The sequence below is a fragment of the Misgurnus anguillicaudatus genome, chromosome 22, assembly GCF_027580225.2.
Source record: "Misgurnus anguillicaudatus chromosome 22, ASM2758022v2, whole genome shotgun sequence".
Lineage (NCBI taxonomy): Eukaryota > Metazoa > Chordata > Actinopteri > Cypriniformes > Cobitidae > Misgurnus > Misgurnus anguillicaudatus.
The window spans coordinates 22,103,734-22,125,689 of NC_073358.2; the positions used below are offsets into that span (position 1 = coordinate 22,103,734).

The following is a 21,956-nucleotide window of genomic DNA, read 5'->3' on the forward strand; positions in this document are numbered from 1 at the left end:
TGTACCGTTTCTGGGTGTGTCCCTTTAAATGTATCTCTCTCTCTCTCTCTCTCTCTCTCTCTCTCTCTGCACTAAATGGCAGTGCAGTGGTTAGATAGTGCAGACTAAGGGGCGGTACTATTATAAAAAGATCCCCTTTTGACATCACAAGGGGAGCTAAATTTAAATTCCCTACTTTTTCACTAGCTTGCAGAAAATGGTTTACAAGAACTAAATTACTGGGTTGTTCTTTTTCACATTTTTAAGGTTAATAGAAGCACTGCGGACCCAATTATAACACTTCCCGTATTTTCCGGACTATAAGTCGCACATGAGTATAAGTCGCATCAGTAAAAAAATGCGTCATGAAGAGGAAAAACCATATATAAGTCGCTCTGGACTATAATTCGCATTTATTTAGATATTTATTATTCTTTTGGGGGCATTTTGTTTGTTATGTCTTTCTCCGTTGTCTTTAAGTTAATGTTTCAGTTAACAGTTTTTTCAGGTGTAGTCAACAGAAGCAACATAAATCGCCCTCTCTTGGCTGTAGATGGTAATGTTTTCCTTTGGTTCATGTTAGTCATTATTAATCAATTTTGACACATAAGTCGCACCTGACTATAAGTCGCAAGATCAGCCAAACTATGAAAAAAAGTGCGACTTATAGTCCGGAAAATACTGTAACCATGGAAAAAGTCAGATTTTCATGATATGTCCCCTTAAATAGATGCTTGGAGATTTGTGGGTAAGAAGCTCATTATAAAAAATTTCTAGAATTATATGTGCCTGTCAGTGAGAATTATCATGGGGTACTATATTTATTTTTACCTGTCGCTGGAAATTAAGCAGTCTTAAGGCCTTCAGCTCCACAGTAGCTTTAGTCCGCAAATCAGGTGGCAACGAACCAGGAAGATTTTCCAGCTCCTGAATTCTGTGAGTAATCCTGGCCTGAAGTCTTTCAACAAAGACAAAAATGGTTTATTAGGAAAAAAAGAGAAAGTCTAGTCTATTGGCTGCTATTACCTGAATAATAGATATGTATTTTGGTCAAAGAAAGAAATCAAATCAAAGAATAAAATAATAAAACCCGTCTACAAAGAAGCCTCTGATGGTGGACTGGCACTGTGTTTCCAGACATTAATAATTGCTACTATCCCCACAGCTCTTCAGAAGTATAAATCACCTTTCAATGTGTGACCTCAGCATACCATCAGTGCCAAGAACATTTCTATTGTTGTACACAGTGCTGCACTTCTGAACAAAAATATAAAAGCCCTTCACTCCCTTGCAACATTCATTACTGTTTCACAAAGCACGCAAAGTGAGTGACTGGTCTGACGACATTCCAGACACAGATGAGCAATAGAATTTTATTACAGAGGGATAAGACCCTGTGCGGTTAGACATTCACTTCCGGACAAATCCCTCTCTCACACACATAGGTCTAGGACAGATCACATACCGGTACTCCCTTTCCTGTAAGAGTTCCACCGGATCCAGACCCTGAGGTTTTTGAATGGGAGTGATGCGATTTTGCTTTTGCTGGAGCTGTATGATGAGAGAGGGCTGACCCGGTCCTGGCTGAAGCTGAGCTTGGGATTGTGAAGTGAGGGAGGTGCTTGGGACAGACTGGGTGGCAGTTGGAGCAAGTGGAGGGGCTGGAGATGGCCTGCCGCTGGAATATGGGACAGGCAGCTTCTGTGGGATGCTAAGGGGCTCTGCACCTTGACCTAAAACAAAATGTGTCCAAAAGTGTTGTCTTTAGGTTTATATATGTACAGTGAGGAAAATAAGTATTTGAACACCCTGCTATTTTGCAAGTTCTCCCACTTAGAAATCATGGAGGGGTCTGAAATTGTCATCGTAGGTGCATGTCCACTGTGAGAGACATAATCTAAAAAAAATCCACAAATCACTATGTATGATTTTTTAACGATTTATTTGTATGATACAGCTGCAAATAAGTATTTGATCACCTGAGAAAGTCAATGTTAATATTTGGTCCAGTAGCTTTTGTTTGCAATTACAGAGGTCAAACCTTTCCTGTAGTTTTTCACCAGGTTTGCACACACTGCAGGAGGGATTTTGGCCCACATCTCCACACAGATCTTCTCTAGATCAGTCAGGTTTCTGGCCTGTCGCTGAGAAACACGGAGTTTGATCTCCCTCAAGATTCTCTATTGGGTTTAGGTCTGGAGACTGGCTAGGCCATGCCAGAACCTTGATATGCTTCTTACAGAGCCACTCCTTGGTTATCCTGGCTGTGTGCTTCTGGTCATTGTCATGTTAGAAGACCCAGCCTCGACCCATCTTCAATGCTCTAACTGAGGGAAGGAGATTGTTCCCCAAAATCTCGCAATACATGGCCCCGGTCATCCTCTCCTTAATACAGTGCAGTCGCCCGGTCCCATGTGCAGAAAAACACGCCCAAAGCATGATGCTACCACCCCCATGCTTCACAGTAGGGATGGTGTTTTTGGGATGGTACTCATCATTTTTCTTCCTCCAAACACCAAAAATCTGACCACATGACTTTCTCCCATGACTCCTCTGGATCATCCAAATGGTCATTGGCAAACTTAAGACGGGCCTGGACATGTGCTGGTTTAAGCAGGGGAACCTTCCGTGCCATGCATGATTTCAAACCATGACGTCTTAGTGTATTACCAACAGTAACCTTGGAAACAGTGGTCCCAGCTCTTTTCAGGTCATTGACCAGCTCCTCCTGTGTAGTTTTGGGATGATTTCTCACATTTCTTAGGATCATTGAGACCCCACGAGGTGAGATCTTGCATGGAGCCCCCGTCCGAGGGAGATTAACGGTCATGTTTAGCTTCTTCCATTTTCTAATGATTGCTCCAACAGTGGACCTTTTTTCACCAAGCTGCTTGGCAATTTCCCTGTAGCCCTTTCCAGCCTTGTGGGGGTGTACAATTTTGTCTCTGGTGTCTTTGGACAGCTCTTTAGTCTTGGCCATGTTAGTAGTTGGATTCTTACTGGTTGTATGGGGTGGACAGGTGTCTTTATGCAGCTAACGACCTCAAAGAGGTGCATCTAATTTAGGATAATAAAAGGAGGTTGAGGTGGACATTTTAAAGGCAGACTAACAGGTCTTTAAGACTTTAAGACTCAGAATTCTAGCTGATAGACAGGTTTCAGGTATCATACAAATAAATAGTTAAACTTATATTGTGATTTCTGGACTTTTTTTTTTGATTATGTCTCTCACAGTGGACATGCACCTACGATAACAATGTCAGACCCTCCATGATTTCTAAGTGGGATTTCTAATTTTAGCACAGAATAAAGAATTAAGTATGGGACTATTTTGAATATTTTGTGTTTTATATATATATATTTTGTGTTTTATATATATATATATATATATATATATATATATATATATATATATATATATATATATATATATATATATATATATATATATATATATATATATATATATATATATATATATATATATAAAACACAAAATATTCAAAATAGTCCCATACTTAATTCTTTATTCTGTGCTAAAATTGAACGAACCATTGTAGTTGGAGTTTGGAGATGAATAAAGGTCTTACGTGTGTGGAACGACAGGAGGGTGAGTAATTAATTAAATCATTTTCCATTCTTGAACTAACCGTTTAATCTCTTGCTATGAATGCCACTATGTACGGTCGATCCACTTAAGAAGTTGTCATTTACACATGCAAACTTCAGACACATGTTTTATTCATCAAACAATCACAAATGTACTATGATAAAAGTCTTTGCCATTAATGGAAACATATAAATGTATCACTAGTGTACACAGACAGCAATCTCTATATTGCAGAAACAGCAAAGTGACAGCGCACCATTGTTATTACGCTCCGTTTTACTGTTATTTGTTTAGACACTTTACCTTGTTTCTAACACATATTCTAGTAAGTATATAGTGTTATCTTTGTTCATTTTCAGCTGGCTTTGCATCAACGCTTAATGCCGGGGGTCAGTCAATTAAAACCTACAAATGAAAGGGATAATTGTGATAAAAGTGTGCAAAATGACACGCGACTTTGAGTAATTAGAGGAAAATAAGGCTTTTTAATGATGCCATCTTTAATGCTTCAGTGCTTTAATGCCACAGGACAATTGTAGGTGTTTGAAACACATGCATCCATGCGTGTCTGTCAGAAGGACACCTTGTTAAGAAAACCATATCCCAGAGTCATCCAACAGTCTATATTGTTATCCCATGTTCATTAAAGCTATGATATTCAAGACTAATATGTCTTATTATGTAAAAAATAATACATACATATGCCCAGTTTCGACTGTAGCACAATGTTACACAGTGCTATTATCCTACTGTATATTCAGCGATGTGAATAATAGAGACTCACAATTTTTCATCAGTGGCTTTGTAAGAGTGTTTTTATATTAAAAAATATCTGGCAGTCGGCTCCGTCGGTTTATTCCAGCACTATATAAAACTTATTTGAGGTGCAGAATGCCACATAGAAACATTTTAGCATTGCATCAAGCAGTAATCAGTAGTAGTATTCATTACAAAATGTAAAGATCACGCTATAATATGGTCTACGTGCGTTGATTTGAATAGTTTGTTTTTCCCAATAGCATGAACAGATATCATGTGTTTGTGGTGTTCCCAATAATGCAGACGAAGTCTATCATTGTGGATAAACAGATCTAAGAGCTAAATTCAATTATGGTGGTATGTCAATAACTTCAAATCTCACTGGTTCTTGTGTGTCTTGTGACTATTTGTCATTTGCTTCTTTAATTACAGTGATGACTTTATTTCTTATAGGCACAATCAGTTGCCAAACCCATCACCTACAGTATCCATATGACTTATGCAACCTATGGATAACATGAAGGTGTGCTAAAAATGTCTCTAATCCTGTCATATTAAGGAAAATGCACTCATTTCACATGAACAACAGTATTAGTAAACTAATCACTAACGAAATACAACGCATACTTCTATTGTGTTCTGCAAATCATATAATCAACAACACCTCCAAAGCAATTTCAAACAAGTCAATGAAATGAACTGTGCATTTCAACTAAAGTCAATCAAGAGAACACACTGGAATACAAATTGACTCACTAATGAAAAAATGCACAATAATTTAAAATGTGCATGAACTTGTAGGTGTCACTCATACCCCACTAGCAATTTACGAGTGGATTCATTTTCATTCAAAAGCAATTGCTGAAAGAGATTTCAACCTCTGTTACCTCTTGACATTTTGTTTTGAAAAATGTAATCCTTTTTAAAGGTTAATTTATATAGAGGACATTGACCACATTTATGTGCATAAGAAAACTGAATATTAAGGAAATAACTGTAATATTATCTACACTCATTCATAACCCAAACTTTAACCTTATCTGCTATTGTTAAGAACATAGATGACAGTGAATATTATGCTGTACTAAATAGAAGATAAAAAAGGATCATGCATGCTGTAGTATGCTACATTTTACTCTGAATATAAACAATAAGTTGATTCTTCCTTGTAAGCAAAACAAAATAGTCCACATCCATGCACTTAGATTTTAGTATTTAAAAACCCTTTATTTGCAGGGCTACATATTAAAATTGGGTGCTTTTAATATGTACTCTTCCAAATAATAATGCGTGGCATATCAAGATGCTGATTAGACTGCATGACTATTGCACAGGTGTGCCTTAGGCTGGCCATAATAAAAGGCCACTATAAAATTTAAAGTTTTAATGTATTGGATTAAGTTTTATCAACTTAAATGTTCTTACTTAAAAAAATTAAGGTGAAAAAACTTTTAAAAATTACTTAACGTAACGTAACGTGAGAAAAATTTAAGTTGAAAAAAATTCCAATTTTTAGGCATTACCAACTGAAGTATTTTTTAAAGTTGATCCAATTTTTACTTTTTAAAGTGTACGTTTGAAAATGTAATGGCTGATGTTGCCCAGTTCTTCCTTAAATTACAAAAGGCCACCAAACTGAGCAAATAAAATGCTTAGATGATTTTAACTTCACAGACATTTTTAAAGGTCACCTTCTTTCTGATCCCATTTTTAAACCCTAGTTAGTCTGTAATGTTGCTATAATAACATAAATAATACAAGTAAAATGATAAAACTCAAAGGTCACTGTCAGGCGATATATTTTCTTTAATAGAATTCCTCTTTCAAAACCTACAGCGAACGCCCAGTTTGGACTACAGCCCTTTACTTCCTGCTTTAATGACGTCAGTAGAACAGTTTTTTGACTAAACTCCGCCCACAGGAATATGTCAGTCGCCAGCTAAGGTAACGGCAAGCTAAGCTGCTGTCGAATCACAACACACTAAACAAGCTACACAATCAAAACTCGATACGTATTTCTGAAGGAGGGACTTCATAGAACAAGGAAGACATCAGTCTGTTTGGAGGACAGTGAAAACACGGTATACAGATAAGTAAATTGTGTGATAAATACCGCGTTTTTTTACACGTGAAACATGAACACATGTTATATTGTAAACTGTAAACACAATCAAAGCTTCAAAAACACAGAAAAACTGGACCTTTAAACAAGCAGAATTTCACCAACAATAATGCCACTGTGCCCTCTAATGGGACTAGTGCTGCCGCGATTAGTCGATGTAGTCGATGTAACCGACCATGAAAATTAGTCGACGGCAATTTTTTTAGTCGAGGAGTCACATATTTATTTTTCTCCCGTCTTAAACTGCTCACTGTAATTCACTGTCTCCCGTCTCAAATGGCTCACTGTAATTCACCTCCACACCAGTCTGTGCGCCCGCTGGCTTATCACGGGAGTACAACGACAATGCACAAGCATCTTACATGAAAACACTCGGGAGATATTGACGATGCACCCACAGAGAAGAATAGCACTATGTAAGTATATGGTTATTAATGAAACGGGAGCTAGCTTTAGGGGCTGTCCACACGGAGACGCATATCACTGTATACGTATAAATTTGTTATCATATTGCCGTTTTGTCCACACGGATCCGGCGTTTTGAGAGAGTGAAACCGCTATTTTTTGAAACCGGGTCCTAAAGTGGATAAATCTGAAATCGACACCCTTGCGGTTTCATGTGTACAGCCAATCCGTATATTTTGTGAAGCGAAAACGTCATCACATCACGTGTCGGAAGCGTCACACGTAACAGCAACAACAATAACGGCGGACTACTACCTTTATTACAGCAAAATCTATTGCTTCTATGCAATTGTGGTGAGCAACAAGCGAAAATGGACAACATCATACGTTGGTTATGCGCATGCTCAAAGTCTTCTTCTTCGTGTATAGTGTATATCTGTGGCAGAATTACAGCGCCCAATACTGGTCCGGCATATATACTACACCGCTTTCAGTCGGTTTCATGTTTACAGATTATTTTTTTAGAACAAGGAAAAAAAATGATCGGATAGGGAATGCACCGGCTTCGTGTGGAAAAGCCTTAGTTTTATCAACTCTTGAGAACAATGACTTTCTTTGGATGTTAAAGATCAGTGCTTCCCATACATTGATTTGTTTGTGGCGGCCCACCACGGAATCAACACTAGCCGCCACAAATAGATTTTTCATGATTCCCATTTACATTTTAATTTTACTTTTTAAAACGACTTAATTTAATGTTGCGAGTGCTTAGTGCGCCCCCCTCTCTCACTCTCATGTTGCGTGCAGCGCCTCGACAGCGCGCGCCTCTCTCTCACATGACAGTGAAAAGGGGGCAGTGTTTTTAATGTAAGTTCCTCCGTATACTTTGCGTAAAAGTCAACAATCACAGATGTTACTGACAAAGACGACTGATCGAGTTAACTTGACTTGAAGAAAGATTAGCAGTAGTGTGAGTCTGTGTGCGAGCTTTGAAAGCCATATGATGCCGTATGCCTGTGCACGTGTTCTGTAGTCTGTGTACTATCACAACTATCGCATTTAAAATAAAAAAATGGCTCAAAACACAACAGCACTTAAAAGAAGAGCAACAGCAGTAAAGCTTCAATGTAAGTGTATGGTGATTTTGTCAGACGATGTCGCATATCTAAATTTAGCAGGATTTTAGCAGCAGTTAAAGGAACAGCTGGTTGGATTAAACACGAGGTGTAATGGGTCACTTTTTTACAGTCTACTCCAGTGTTCTTCAACCCTGGTCCTCAAGGACCCCCTTCCAGAAAGTTTTAGATGTCTCCTTAATTAACACACCTGATTTAACCCAGTAGCTTGTTAGGGAGACATTCTGGAAGGAGGCTGATGAGTTGGTTCAGGTGTTTTAAATAAGGAGACATCTAAAACTTTCTCCACGACCAGGGTTGAAGAACACTGATCTACTCGTTTTATGTCTGACAACAGAACAGATAATATGTAAAAATAGCATAGAGGGGCTGTTTACACTTGGTACTAAGATGTGTTTTCATCGATCGGATCACAAGTGGACGAGAGAGACACATTACGTTTACACCTGGTATTTAAATCTGTCTCTTTTGTCCACTTTCGACCGCTTCTGTCCTGAATACTGTGAGGGGGTGGTCTATGAGACGGTGGGCGAGTCTCTCTGCTGTCATTCAAACCCGAGCGGGAGTAATTATACGTTTATTTGGACGCGAACTAATATTATGTCAGAGTCCACTGTTTGTTTAGCAAGTAAACGTGCTGCACAGAGTTTTGTGTGTGTGTATGTAAGAGCTTTCTTTGAATTTTCAGCGCAATTGATGAAATTAAATCGCGCAACTTTCACACGCTTTCAAAACGAAACTACGGAGATCAGCCGCTTTAGTTTTATCAATGAAAGGCTAAAAATAGCGCTGTTCACCGTATGTTCACGCCTGAAGTCAAAAAAAAGACGTAAAACTTGTGTTTAATACCTCAGATTAGATAAATGGGCGGAGAGAAGGCGGTCGCGTGTGGCTGTTCGAACACATTCAACCACATGTGGGTTCCGCAACTCCAAAGCGATCCGACTACCCCTGAATGTGGTTGAAAGTGGTCGAAAGTGGACGAGCTCAAAAAGTTTTGAAAACCGTTTACACCTGGCATTAACGTTGTCCACTTGTGATCCGATCGACGAAAACGCATGTTAATGCCAAGTGTAAACAGCCTCTCAGTTGTGTTGAAATGCAATATAATGTGATAAATCAGAGTAGAAGTGAAACATTTCATATTTCTGTTAAGCAACTACTTTGCCCTGGAAATTGTACTTTTTTTTATTATTATTTATATTGTTTACATTGTAATTTTTATTTGGTAACATTTAAAGTATTTATATTGTTTATGACACCGGTGAGTTCAAAATAAAATGCACACAATTAAATAACAAACACTTTAGTTTTTTTATTAGTCGTTTAGATTAGTCCACTAATCGAAAAATTTGTCGAAAGATTAGTCGTTAAAAAATCAGTCATTAGTGGCAGCACTAAATGGGACCTGGCCCACACTTGACCCTCAGGCCATGGTTTTGGCCCAGAACTTTGGGTATGGGTCTGCATGGTTGGAGTAGGACAAGGGCCAGTGGCAGGCCCTCCATGAGACATTTGCATACCTACAAAACAAGTTTACAATAATAGTAATAAGTATTGTTACAGATATTGCAGGACAATAATTTTAAGTCATCGTCTGTTTCTTATTATATAAATCACTTATATAGATCGCTTTCTGCAATAAAGACTACAGTTTAAGGAAATCCAAGTCTCCCGGTCTTTGCTAAAAAAAATGTTTCCAACAGTATCTAGCAAACATGTTGAAGAATATTGTTTCAAAAGACAGCATTCTTACTAAAAGCTAAAACAAAGCTTTTTTCACAAGCAAACTTTAAAACTGTAAACTTGATCTAAAAACTTGGTAACACTTGAAAATAAGCAAAATATAACAATCTTAATAAGACAATGACAATGATACAAAATACAATTAATATTCATACATACAATACACACATACTGTACAGGAAATGGCCAACCGCAGGCTATATTGTCCATTGTTATTGTAATGCACGTTTGTTAAAGCCATGCATAGTAACACTCTTAATTTTTCATTCATTTAAGCCTCACCACCAACTTTACAACTAATCCCAAGATTTACCTGGAGGTCTGTTGTAGGAACCACTGTTGACAGGCTGCTGCTGCATTGTGGGAAGGCTCCTCTTGCCCTGCACAGCTAACTGCAGATTCTCAGGCAGAGGCTGACCACGGCCCAGGATCTTGTAAGCCAGGATTTGAGCCCTTAGTTGCTGTAACTGGACTGGACTGAAAGCAGACGGGCCTCTGGCCTGCTGTCCCATTCCCTGAGGATCCATAGGCATCATTGGTCCCGACGGACCCTGAGGGATTTGCGGTGGGGTTGGCCCTCCTCCTGACATTGGGCTAGGCACATGCTCAGGCACCTGGCCCATTGGAGAGGGATGAGGGGACATGTATCCTAAGATGAATGAACAAAACACTTGTTACTAGTTATGTAACGTTTATATTCTGTTCTCATTTTAAAGCTGTCTTCTCGCAAGAGGGGCTTTTATATGAGATTTACTATTAAACAATCACGAGTTCACATTAACATGTTATCAACAGGGTATAAAGCATATTTGGTGTGGTGTCCGGGGGGGACTATTATCCCGAACCCAGAGTACTCCCCCATCTTTAATTGGGATACATGTACCAGCACTGACTGTGAAGTGATGGGGTGGAGGAGGGATGCTGCAAAAAACTGTATGGGTCAGAGGTGAGGGACAACAATAGAGACCACTTCATGCTGACTGGTTGGATTACATGACCATGCTCCTCCCAAACGTAATTAAATAAATTTCATTTAGTGATTCAAACAGTGATTTCTTCGATAAACACACAGTTACGGGTAATTGCCGTTATTATGGATTATTTATAAGATGTTCTAAGAAAAATGGATCTGTAATAGCTACAGATGTGTAAAGATCAGAGAAAAGGGTGATGACATAATTCCTTGGTAATGAAGAGCGTAAACTACTAAAGGATAATTAGTGAAATATAAAGCAAGGCTTTAAGATAAGTGCATGCTAAATAAATGAATGCATTTAGTTACATCTGAGATGTTATTATTCTAAACAAGTGCAGAAAACATATATATTATATTGCTGCCTATGTGCATCTGTATCCTTGACTGTGTTGTTCCATGGGGCTTTGTGGAGGACCCATGCCACTGTGCAGGGATCTCATCCCCACTCCTTTCATCTGCCCATAATGTATATCTTCCCCCATTCCCTTCTCATGCATTGCCTCCATGGGCTAAAAAGAGGCAGGAAATTAGTCAATATATGTTGCTAAAATACTGGCAATTAAATGTTTACAGGATCAGACCTGTTAAGAATGGCAACATATTATTTATTTTATTTTTCTGGTTTCCAGTTAACTATTGATTGTAAAATCAATGCCAAATGTATTCCCTAATAGTACCTTATGCATTGGGTGCATGCTATCCTGAGAATAATCCCCACTTCCTTGTCCCTGCATACCAAGGGGGACACTTGGCGGCCCAGGGCTGGGGCCCATCATACTGTGAACAGAGCCAGGAGAGGGCCCAGGTCCAGGGCTGGGCCCTAGGATGGGCCCCGGGGACAGGCCAGCACCTGGTGAGGGACCAGCATGAGACATTCCAATTGATGCCTCGCTGGGGGTAGACATCTAGTAAAGAATCTGTGGGAAGGGTGGACAAAAGGTTTAGCCTAAACGAATAATTTCTACCATTGTTCATAATCCTAGAAATGAATCTAAGGTGCAAGTCAAGGATAATAACAATACTAGTAATAATAGTGGTAAGCTTTCTATTAGCCCTTAATGCTAGGTTAGGCAGTTCCATATTCTTGCTATTAAAGTAGGAAATGGAAAAGATCCCACCCCCCTTCAAAGCTCTCTCTAAAGCCACACCTCATCCAAAACACAATTATAAAACGGCCCGTTATTTATGAAAATAAACACCACAGTCTTTAATTATATTTTACATTTTTCTACAATTGCACAATTAACAATTAATGCCGATATCCAGATAAATGTCAATAAACATGGTTGAGTCATCTCGTCATTAAAGAGAAAACGCTTCTGTTTATTGTAACATCAAATCCATGTTAATGTTAAAATTAGATAAATGTTGATTTATGAAAATACACACTATAGTCTTTAATCATATTTTCATTGTGTCTTTGCTGCGTCTGTGTTGCTTGAGCACCGCGCTCTGTTGCAGCCACACTTGATTCTGAGGAATTACTTCGTTTGGTGGAAGAGTAATATTTGTACAATTATAATTACAACTTATTTGTGTTTTATCTTATGAAGCCCTGCTACGCATATGAAGTAACCATTTTATAAAAGCAATAAGCCCCGCGAAGCAGTGGTGTTACAGTGCATTTTATAACAGCTAAGGGGGTTTTAGGCCCCCCGCGAAACACCCCTTAGCTGTTATAAAATGCACTGGTAACCCAATGCTTCTTGGGGCTTATTGCTTTAATATACACTGTGAGATAATTGCATTTAAGTACATCTGAGCAGAGCCTTCATAGCATCATGAGAAACAGTGTTGGTGAAGCATGAAAATACTTTAATTTTAAAAGTATACTGGTCTCATTAGCCATTAAGACAGTATCACAATACAAAGCACATGTATTCATTTTCTTTATTACAATAATAATGAACAGAATTATAGCCTCATGAAACCCACTTGGGATGCTGTCTACGGGAGCAGGCTGTGTAGAGTTAAGGATTGGCAAATTACATAGGCTGACAGGCAGAATAACCCATCATTTCATTCGAAACAAATGCTATGATTGGACAAACATTAGGTGGCGGTTTCCTTGACAGGGATTAGGTTAGTCCTAGACTAAAATAAATTTAAGAGCTTTCTAAACTGAAAACAATTTGCACTGACATATCTTACAATACATCAGTGCCATTTGTTTTGCCTAAAAAAATGCACACAAGTAATGTTTTTAGTAAGACAAGTTTGTTAAAACTTGTTATTTTCCTAATTAAACTAAGGCCTAGTCCTGGCTAAAGCTAATCCCTGTCCAGGAAACCACGCCTTAATGGTTCTGAGAAAATTAATTTAGTATTTCAGAATGATCAAATATCAGAATTTATAGCAAATATATATTAGATTTGATTCTGCTTCTTAAGTTGCAAATATAAATTATTTTTTCACAAACCTATTGTTTTACTTCAGAAGACAAATACCATCCCACTGCAGTTGTTTGGCTTACTTTCGTTGTGATGTACATTGCATATAGAAATTATTCAGACCACTTCACTTTTTAATTTTGCTATGTTGCAGGCTGATACAACAATCATTTAAATTCTTTTTTTTTTCTCATTAATCTACACTCAGTAAATCATAATGACAAAGTAAAAACAATGGTAGATGTTTTTCCAAATGTATAAAAAAAATATCACATTGGCATAAGTAGCATAAGTTTTCAGACCCTTTGGCGCATGTGCCTTCCATTTTCTCTTGATAGATCTCTACACATTGATTGAAGTCCACCTGTTGTAAATTGAAAAACTGTTCCAAAGCACATGGGACCTTAGACTGGGCCAAAGGTTCACTGTCAAACGTGCGTTTCCATTACCCTTTGAGTTGCGCAAATTGACATTGCGAATTGAAAATACGGCCAATGGAAACACATCAATTTCCATTGGCCATATTTTCAATTTACAATGTCAATTTGCGCAATTTGAAGGGTAAATGAAACGCAACTAATGACGGCCAAGACAACACATGAGCAGCCTAGGAACAACTATGTGCATGTCCTAGAGTGGCCCAGCCAGAGCCCTAACTAAAACCCTATCAAAGAATCCTGAAAATGGCTGTCCACTGATGGTCCCCATCCAACCTGGCTTTGCAAAAAAGAATGGCAAAAAAAACAACCCAGGTGTGCAAAGCTTGTTGCGTCTTACCTAAAAACACTCGAGGCTGGAATTGCTGCCAAAGGTGTTCAACTAAGTAATAAGTAAAGGGTCTGAAAACGTTTGTACAGTATATGTAATATTTTGGTTTATGTTTTCAATACATTTAAAAAATATTTATTTATCACTTGTCATTATGGGGTACTGAGTGTATATTAATTAAAGGAAAACACAACGGTTTTTCATTACTTTACTATGTTTTTAACTCAACTAAGACCAATTAATACATACCTATCTTATTTCAATGCATGCCCTTAATCTTTGTACAGCGTGTGGTGAATGTGTTAGCATTTAGCCTACAGTAGCCCCATTCATTCCTTAGGATCCAAACAGGGATGAATTTAGAAGCAACCAAACACTTCCATGTTTTCCCTATTTAAAGACTGTTACATGAGTAGTTACATTTTTTATTTTGTACTTACTTGTGTAACTACTCTTGTAACAGTCTTAACATAGGGAAATCATGGAAGTGTTTGGTGGCTTCTAAATTCATCCCTGTTTGGATCCTAAGGAATGAATGGGGCTAGGCTAAATGCTAACACATTCACAACGCCCTGTACAAAGATTAAGTGCACGCATTGAAAATAGATAGGCATGTATTAATTAGTCTAAGTTGAGGTAAGAACATACTAAAATATTGAAAAAACTGTGGTGTTTTCCTTTAAATAAATGAATTTAAACGATTGTAGTATCAGACTAAAACTCGACAAACTTCAAAAAAGTGAACGGGGGCTGAATACTTTCTATGCACTGTATGTTCTTCTTAGAACTTGTTAACATGTTAACTCGGCTAATAGCTTCCACTATACTCTTATACTAGAAGAGTGACATAAAGGCGAGTAAAATAAGTAAATGTTCATTGTGGGCGAACTACTTTTATAGGCATAAAGCAAAAAGTCAAGTTCACAAGTGTAAAGTTGATACACTCCCTGGAATGCCGAATTGTATTTTATTACTTGCAGGTGGATTGTCTGATAGTTTTGTCTGTTAATTTTAATAAATCAAAATAAATTATTTTTAATTTTATTAAAAAAACACAACATGACCATGAACATCCAATATCCAAAATAAAATAACTAATGCTCAGCCTATTGTACCTTATTGCTTTATTATATGCGTTATTATATATAAAATCCGTTCATGTAATGATGTTGGCCGATTTAATCCCCTAAACATAAAGATTAACCTTAGGTAATATGTTAATATACTTCATATAATTTATTAGAATCAGGTGAAAGCATTTCATAAAATATGTTACTTTTTGTTAGTGATTATTGCTTAATAATAATATTAATAATATTTAATAAGCTTAAAAGGAAAAAGAAAAGCTTGGAGAATAGAGGAAACGATCGCCTACCGACACAATTAAAAGAGAGGATAGACAGACTTTAAATAGTTCATCAAAGTTAACGCAGTATCTTCCAAAGTGCTTTGCAATAACCGGACACGCCCCCTAAAGCAACTACTAAAAATAAACGGGGATGAAAATGGACCGGGCATAATAAAAGCAAACTTTTGTCGTGCATACTATTATAATAACATGCAGTAAACGTGTACGGTCTATCAAAACTGCCTTATCTTGTAACGATTAACTATAAACAAATACATTATCCGTTGCACAAATGTGCCAAAAATGTAGGCCTTTGGTTGATGCCTAATGCAGAATGACAAAAACTTTTTACTAACAAACTATTTAATTAGAGGTTAATCGTTGTCACTCGTTACATTGGATGTAAAAAAAGAAAAAATAATTAAAAATGCATTTATTCAGCAAACATGGCACAGAGCGCTGATCAGATCACGTCTTCCGCGATTAGCTGTCACGACTGTCTCCCCCTCACGCCATTGCAGTTTCCATAAATCTCAACAAACTTTCTGGGACGTCTCCACAACAGCACACAGCCAACGTACAATATTACCTGCTTTCAGTTAATGGCTTTAGCAAAACGCCATTTTTCAGAGAAGCAGTTTATTTACATTCTACGTGATGTGTTAAAAGTTAAAAGCAAGCAAGCGGTTAATCCCCCTATCTAATATAGTCAAGCAGCTCGCTAACCATCTGTACAGTTATGTTAGCATGCTATTCCGCTACATTTTATCAGCAAAAACAACCAGAAATGCTCCCCACTGACATATATACATCAGTATAAATGTCCAAGCAAAGAGTATTTAAACTCAATTACCTTCCGCGAGGTAAAAACCCCAATAAAAGATCTAGCACATTAATTCAGCTTCAAAAATATGACTGCCATATGTTGATCCCCTCCCCCCACTGTTTAGCTGACAAGTTGAAGTTCGTGCTTTTCCACTGTTATTGAATTTCTGATTCGTTGAGGCCGCAGGAAATACAGTCTTCTCTGCAGTGCGATTGGGTGAGGGTTACGTCAATCACCTAATGATGTATTTGGGGGCGGGGCTTTCGCGTGTGGTTTCATTTTGCACCGCCGAACGTGCTGGAAATGTGGCGCGTCTCCCTGGCCGTTTGGGGACGCGCGCTTTAAAGTAATGACGCTTCTACACGCAGTTGCATTATTTAGAGTCAACATGAATCTGTGGGAAAATGTCGAAATAATCATAAACTGATTAAATAGAATAGAGTAAAGTTATATGGGATGCATTTTGTAACGATCTTGTATTGTTACGCAATGCATTGACATGACAATAAATCAAATGCATGTGTAGGTGTGTGCATTAATTAATTTTGTCTTGTCGGTCAACTATTAAGTAGCTAAGGATTTTTCTGCAAGTGTTACTATAGCTCGATTAGTACATTGATCCACAAAGAACAAACATATTGATAAAGTGTATACATTGAATGCACTGTGATTAACTTTAGATAAAAGGGTCATCCAAAAGCATATGTGATTGCAAGTGAAGTCAGCAGGCGACAGCTGTAGTTTTAAAATGAAACCACACGAGGGAGTCAGTGGATAAGAATTCAATGACGTTTCAGCGCTGCACTACCTACAAACTCAGCGATGTCAACGCTGTGAGGTAAATGCGCTGTTAATTTAATGTTAACATGGTAATTTATGTGTATAATTTATTTTAAATTATATACCATATATAATTTAATATATACATCCATTTTACCTGAACCTTATTATTTGTGTATAATAATCTACATTTACCTTTATGTTTTTTTATCAAATCAGCTTAAACGATTTTGTTGTGCCTACATTATATCCAGATAAAAGTGTCAACGTTATTTTTTTCTGTCTTGTTTTCTGAACCACTTATCTAATTCGTAAATTGTGTCACTATTCAGACACATGGATGGGAAAAACATTTCTTATTTTTGTACTATCACTGGTTTAATTGCTAAATACACATCTTATATAAACTTGCACTACTGTTCCCATAGAAACGGCAATAGCAATGTAAATCAACGCAGTAAAGCTTGTAATAGAGAAATCTCCGATTGGTTCTCAATTATACTGGAGGGACTTATGCAAAACAGTCTGCATCATGTTGTTCTGAAGGGAAATTATTTTTTATCTTTTAAAGACCAATTCTTTTTCATTTGCTACTTTGTGCAGATTGTTTGCTGTGTATGTTATATAAAACGAGGAATACGAGCTATACTTCAGGATTTTTATTTTAAATGCTTAGCATTAGCAGATAATTATGATCAGTCATTCATGCCATTACGTTTGAATTATACTTATATAAAGAGGAGCATATCTAACAGCTTTCTGTTATAACGCTTAAGCTTAAGCATTCAAAAAAGTCATTTAGTTTCATTATCCATCTATGTTTGACCTATATTCACTAAGTATTCAGGATTCAAATGATCTTGTTTTCGATACACTTACTGTACAGTAAATAACTTGCAGTAGGCCAGTGTTATAAAGACATAAAAAGCTACTTTTCAAATGAAAAGTTGTGCAATTCTCTTGTTTGTTTCTTTTACTATAGTCATGTATTTACAAATTGTAACAACATCCCTGACAAAACGTAATTTGGGTTGCAGTGTAACCTTATCGCCCATCGGCTTTCTCTGACACCTGGCTGATGCTATCAGGTGAGATAGGCATGTTGTTGATTGTGACCTCAGTGTTGAAATGACAGATTGTATTCTTGTGGCTTTTCTCTATCAAGTCATTCACATGATAAAAATACATGACTATGACACACAGGTGGAATCTACTGTTTTATGTCTATTATAGAAACATATAATTGTCACTAAAAACAACACATCTAAAAATGGAGTAAAATGTATTTGTTAAAGACTATTTAATAGTTAACAAACTAGGACTCCTGTTACAGATACTCATCGTGATTACAATACAGTATGTAATATGCAATTAGTTTGTATGGGAAACAAACATTACTAATACTTATACTATGAACTATCCATTACTAACCAGTACTGTTGTTTGTATTTGTAGGTTGTTGTTTTTACTATTCTGACCAACATGCTTTCCAAAAGTGAGAATAAGTCAAATATATTAAATCGTGTTGGGCTATACAGCGCAAACTAAAGGTTGTATTTGAATAGCCCTTGGACAGGTAAACAAAGTTTATGGTTTTGGTTCTGTCTCTGCTTCCTTTCCTCAGTAATCCTTTATTTTCTTGCCATTTTCAGAAAGGATGTGTGCAAGGTTCCTGAATGTAAATTCATCCAAATAAAGCCACCAAATAACCTGAATGGTTAGTGCCTCCACTTCAGATTCAATGGTCAGGAAAGGCCAGACCAGTGTTCATTTGAAATGGAAAATGACAGTGGACAGTGGTTTCAAATTCAATTTGCCTTAAAACCATTACCCCCCTCAGGCTTCCCACCATGAAATTTGCTCACTGTCCTAATTAGGGCATGCATAGTCACCTAACCTGTACCCATCCTATTGTACGAGTCGAACGATTTGTCACTATGCATATTTGAATTAGTCAAATAGGCTAAATGACTCTTGGCAACTAAAAACCTGCAACGAGAAACTAAAAACCAGCATCTGTGCCGACAAGAAAAATCCATCATCTCAAACATACCTTGAGACTACAAGCTGAAAACACTTTACGAAACGTATCACAGTCGTATTGTGTGTGTGTGTTTTTTTTATATTACTGTGCATTAAATTCTGTGCCAATTTTTAAACGTTTTGTAAATGTAATCTTAAACGTGCCTAAGCAAATGTAGGCTTTAACATTACAAATAGGTGGCTTACAAAAACAATCCGATGTGCGTAACAATAGGACTCTGTATTTTGACAGATGTAACGTATATACCAAAAGACAATTTTAGACTTTGTGGGCATCGTATAAACACATTGGTTATTACAGTCACTGTGCCAGCATTGGCATTCACCGCACGCTGTGTTTGCGCAGTGGCCACAACTATATATATACCATCGATTGGAGCGGCTTTCATAGGCTACTTTGGCTAATTGCCTGTGTTTTCCAGGTGTGACCCGACCAAAGGCACGTTATATTTAGTTTTACATGTGACATCTGCTGCAGGGGATTGTTTGTTTTGTAAGTGGTGCTGTTGGTATTCTGTGCGTCCCAGGTGGATAACTTTCCTGATTAAGCCCTTTCGTATTTAAATGCCATGCAGCAGGGGTGACAGGCTCTGTCACGAACCATTACACTTTTGAATCTTATGTTATTGACACCCAATATGCCTAAAACAAATATCAGTTGTGGACGAAACTTCAAAGTTTGAATATAGTCGTGTCGCGTTTCAATTAACGACACTCCGTGGCTCCGGAGTCTTTTGTTTTCCAGGGAAGAGTTGAGCTATAATGAGTTATTTTTAACATCCCATCCCATACGTCTGAGCCTGTGAAAATCAAAAGCCCAAAGATAAAGATTAACCTGTCAACTACTACAGTACTTAATCTTACTTCTTCAATCTAAATATGGTGAATGAGGTGTCTGTTATGTCCACCTCATTGCAATAAACTGTTTCTTAAAAATCCCTCTTGGCCAATAAGCTACGTTTTCCTTTTAACTTGCAAACTCCGGCCATGTTTATTTGCCCCTCTGTCATCTCCTCAGATATCGGCCAGATTTACCTACAGGTGCGGGACACCTTCCATCACCTGACCCTTTAATTTTGCCGCACCGCTACTCGAACCCGTGGTTTTTAACAGGCTCCTGGGACCGGCATCTGATAAAGAGCAGCACTGGAAATCTTTTTCCAAGATGGTGCAGGATTCCAATGAGGTCAAGATGCAGTCTGGGGGGAGGAAGCGCTGTCAGTGAAACCTCTTTGTAGTTGTCTTTGTTGCAGGTGTTCTGCCACTCACTGTTACCCTCTGCAGCCGGTTCATCATCTCTTTGTGCATGACATCTGCTCACATTACAGTCAGGATAGAGACAAAAAAATAGAAGTGAGTTAGGTTGAGAACGAAACGTACAGATAGATCTGAGAGGTTACATATCTATGAAGACTGATCCAAAAAGCAAACGCTGATTATTTTATCAACTTCATGTCTATTTTAAAAAGGTTTGTTAGCTCGCCGTAAATCAAGATGATCGTGGCAATTTAAGCTCACAATGTGTTTTTAACTTGTCACACTGAATACTTGCCACTCCATGGGGATGATGTCAGCAGAATACCTGACTACCACCAACGACCAGCAGGCATCTGGGAGCAGTTAAGAGCTATTTTATACTCTCACCCTCATTCTTTAACAGTGTGAAGTCTGTGTATGTGTAAGGATTTGACTATGCCAGGGGTCTCCAACCTTTTTGTGAGCAAGGGCTCCCACAATGGATAAAACTATTTTTATATAGTCTACTTAAAACTTTTTTGTTTTACTTGTTGATTTTATTTATTTTACTTAATTAATATGTTTTATCATTGTTGAAAATGTTAACAAAAGAAGCGGAATAATTGGCAACGGGCTGTTGAATTATAAGAAAATAATGCACACCCAAGATGGTAAGTTGCACCGCGGGTGTGCATTATTTTTAAATAATTAAAAGGACTGGAGTCAATTGTTCAGCTTATACCACGCTACCACAAATATTGCTCTGGTGCCTATTTCTAAGACATTTGACAAGTTAGGTGTGGTTTACAGAAAAATAATCAACACCCATGGAACATTTCTCAGCCAATAAGAATAAAGCATTCAACAGCCCCGTTGTATAATATAAAAATATGCAATAAATAAATCTGAAAATTGAGGCTATATACAGACTACATACGGGCAACCCCGCGGGCACCATGTTGGAGACCACTGGGTTATACCTTTGAGGGTGTATGAAGAGCACAGATGCAAAACCCTCTAAGTGCGTCTGACATTGTAAATTAGCATTTTTATCAGGCTCTTTTGTTTAGGTTCAGTAATTTGACTTTAATGGCAATGAAAAGATTATTAGTCAGTAACTGAAATGCCTAATTTTCACAAACTCAACTTCAGTCATTTCATTGGTATTTAAAAATTTGACTGCCTTAAGGACAGTTCCCTACTGAAAAATCCAGCTAAAACCAGCATTAGCTGGTAGCTGGTTTAAGGTGGCATTAGCTGGTTTACACTGGTCCTCCCAGCCTGACAAAGCGGGTCATGCTGGTGGGTCAGCTGGTCTTCCAGCCTGACCATCTAAGTCCAGCTAGACCAGGTTAAAAAGTGACCAAAACACAGCTAAACCAGCTTGCTACACCAGCAAAACCAGCTTTCTTCACCAGCAAAACCAGCTAAAACCAAGCTGGGAGACCAGCTAAAACCAGCTCACCAGCTTATGCTGGTCTTAGCTGGATTTTTCAGTAGGGTTTACATTTCGTGTCTAAAATCGTGTGGGAAATGCTACCGTTGGTTGGTTCTTGTCACATGACCTGCGCTGCACTTGCGGCATTCGGAAAAGCTGAAATGTTTTTAACTAGATGCGGTGCGGACGCGCCTGGAAAAAACGAGCGCGTCGCACTGACCACATCACTCCCGTTATGAGCGCGCATACCGCGTGCCTATATTTGAAATAACGAACTTGAGGGCCTGATCACACCAAACACGTTTATGGCAGTTGCAGGCACCTTTTTTAAGTGATTGTCTATGGGCAGTGAGTGAGCGTTTTCCGTGCTGTTTATGCGAGCCGAACACCTTGC

General features: G+C 37.9%; 1 protein-coding gene and 1 long non-coding RNA gene across 3 annotated transcripts in view; one reads left to right on the top strand and one right to left on the bottom strand.

Moving 5' to 3' along the window:
* The window catches only part of smarca2 (SWI/SNF related BAF chromatin remodeling complex subunit ATPase 2), an 83,760-nt gene extending 67,513 nt beyond the window's left edge, over window positions 1–16,247 (bottom strand). The window contains exons 1-7 of one of the 2 annotated variants that reach the window (XM_073860856.1): window positions 16,093–16,247; window positions 11,411–11,650; window positions 11,107–11,242; window positions 10,071–10,400; window positions 9,436–9,534; window positions 1,445–1,712; window positions 811–937 (exon numbers count right to left, since the gene is read on the bottom strand). In XM_073860856.1, coding sequence (XP_073716957.1) covers window positions 811–937; window positions 1,445–1,712; window positions 9,436–9,534; window positions 10,071–10,400; window positions 11,107–11,242; window positions 11,411–11,638 — 1,188 coding nt within the window. In that variant the 5' untranslated portion in view covers window positions 11,639–11,650; window positions 16,093–16,247. Of the gene's footprint in view, window positions 1–810; window positions 938–1,444; window positions 1,713–9,435; window positions 9,535–10,070; window positions 10,425–11,106; window positions 11,243–11,410; window positions 11,651–16,092 lie in introns of those variants that run through there. The other variant, XM_073860857.1, reaches the window with a different exon arrangement.
* Window positions 16,095–20,253, top strand: LOC129440639 (uncharacterized). Its single transcript, XR_012365446.1, has 5 exons — window positions 16,095–16,411; window positions 16,746–16,903; window positions 17,883–17,933; window positions 18,301–18,421; window positions 18,498–20,253. It is a non-coding gene; the product is annotated as an uncharacterized lncRNA (long non-coding RNA).
* Window positions 20,254–21,956: the final 1,703 nt, after the last annotated feature.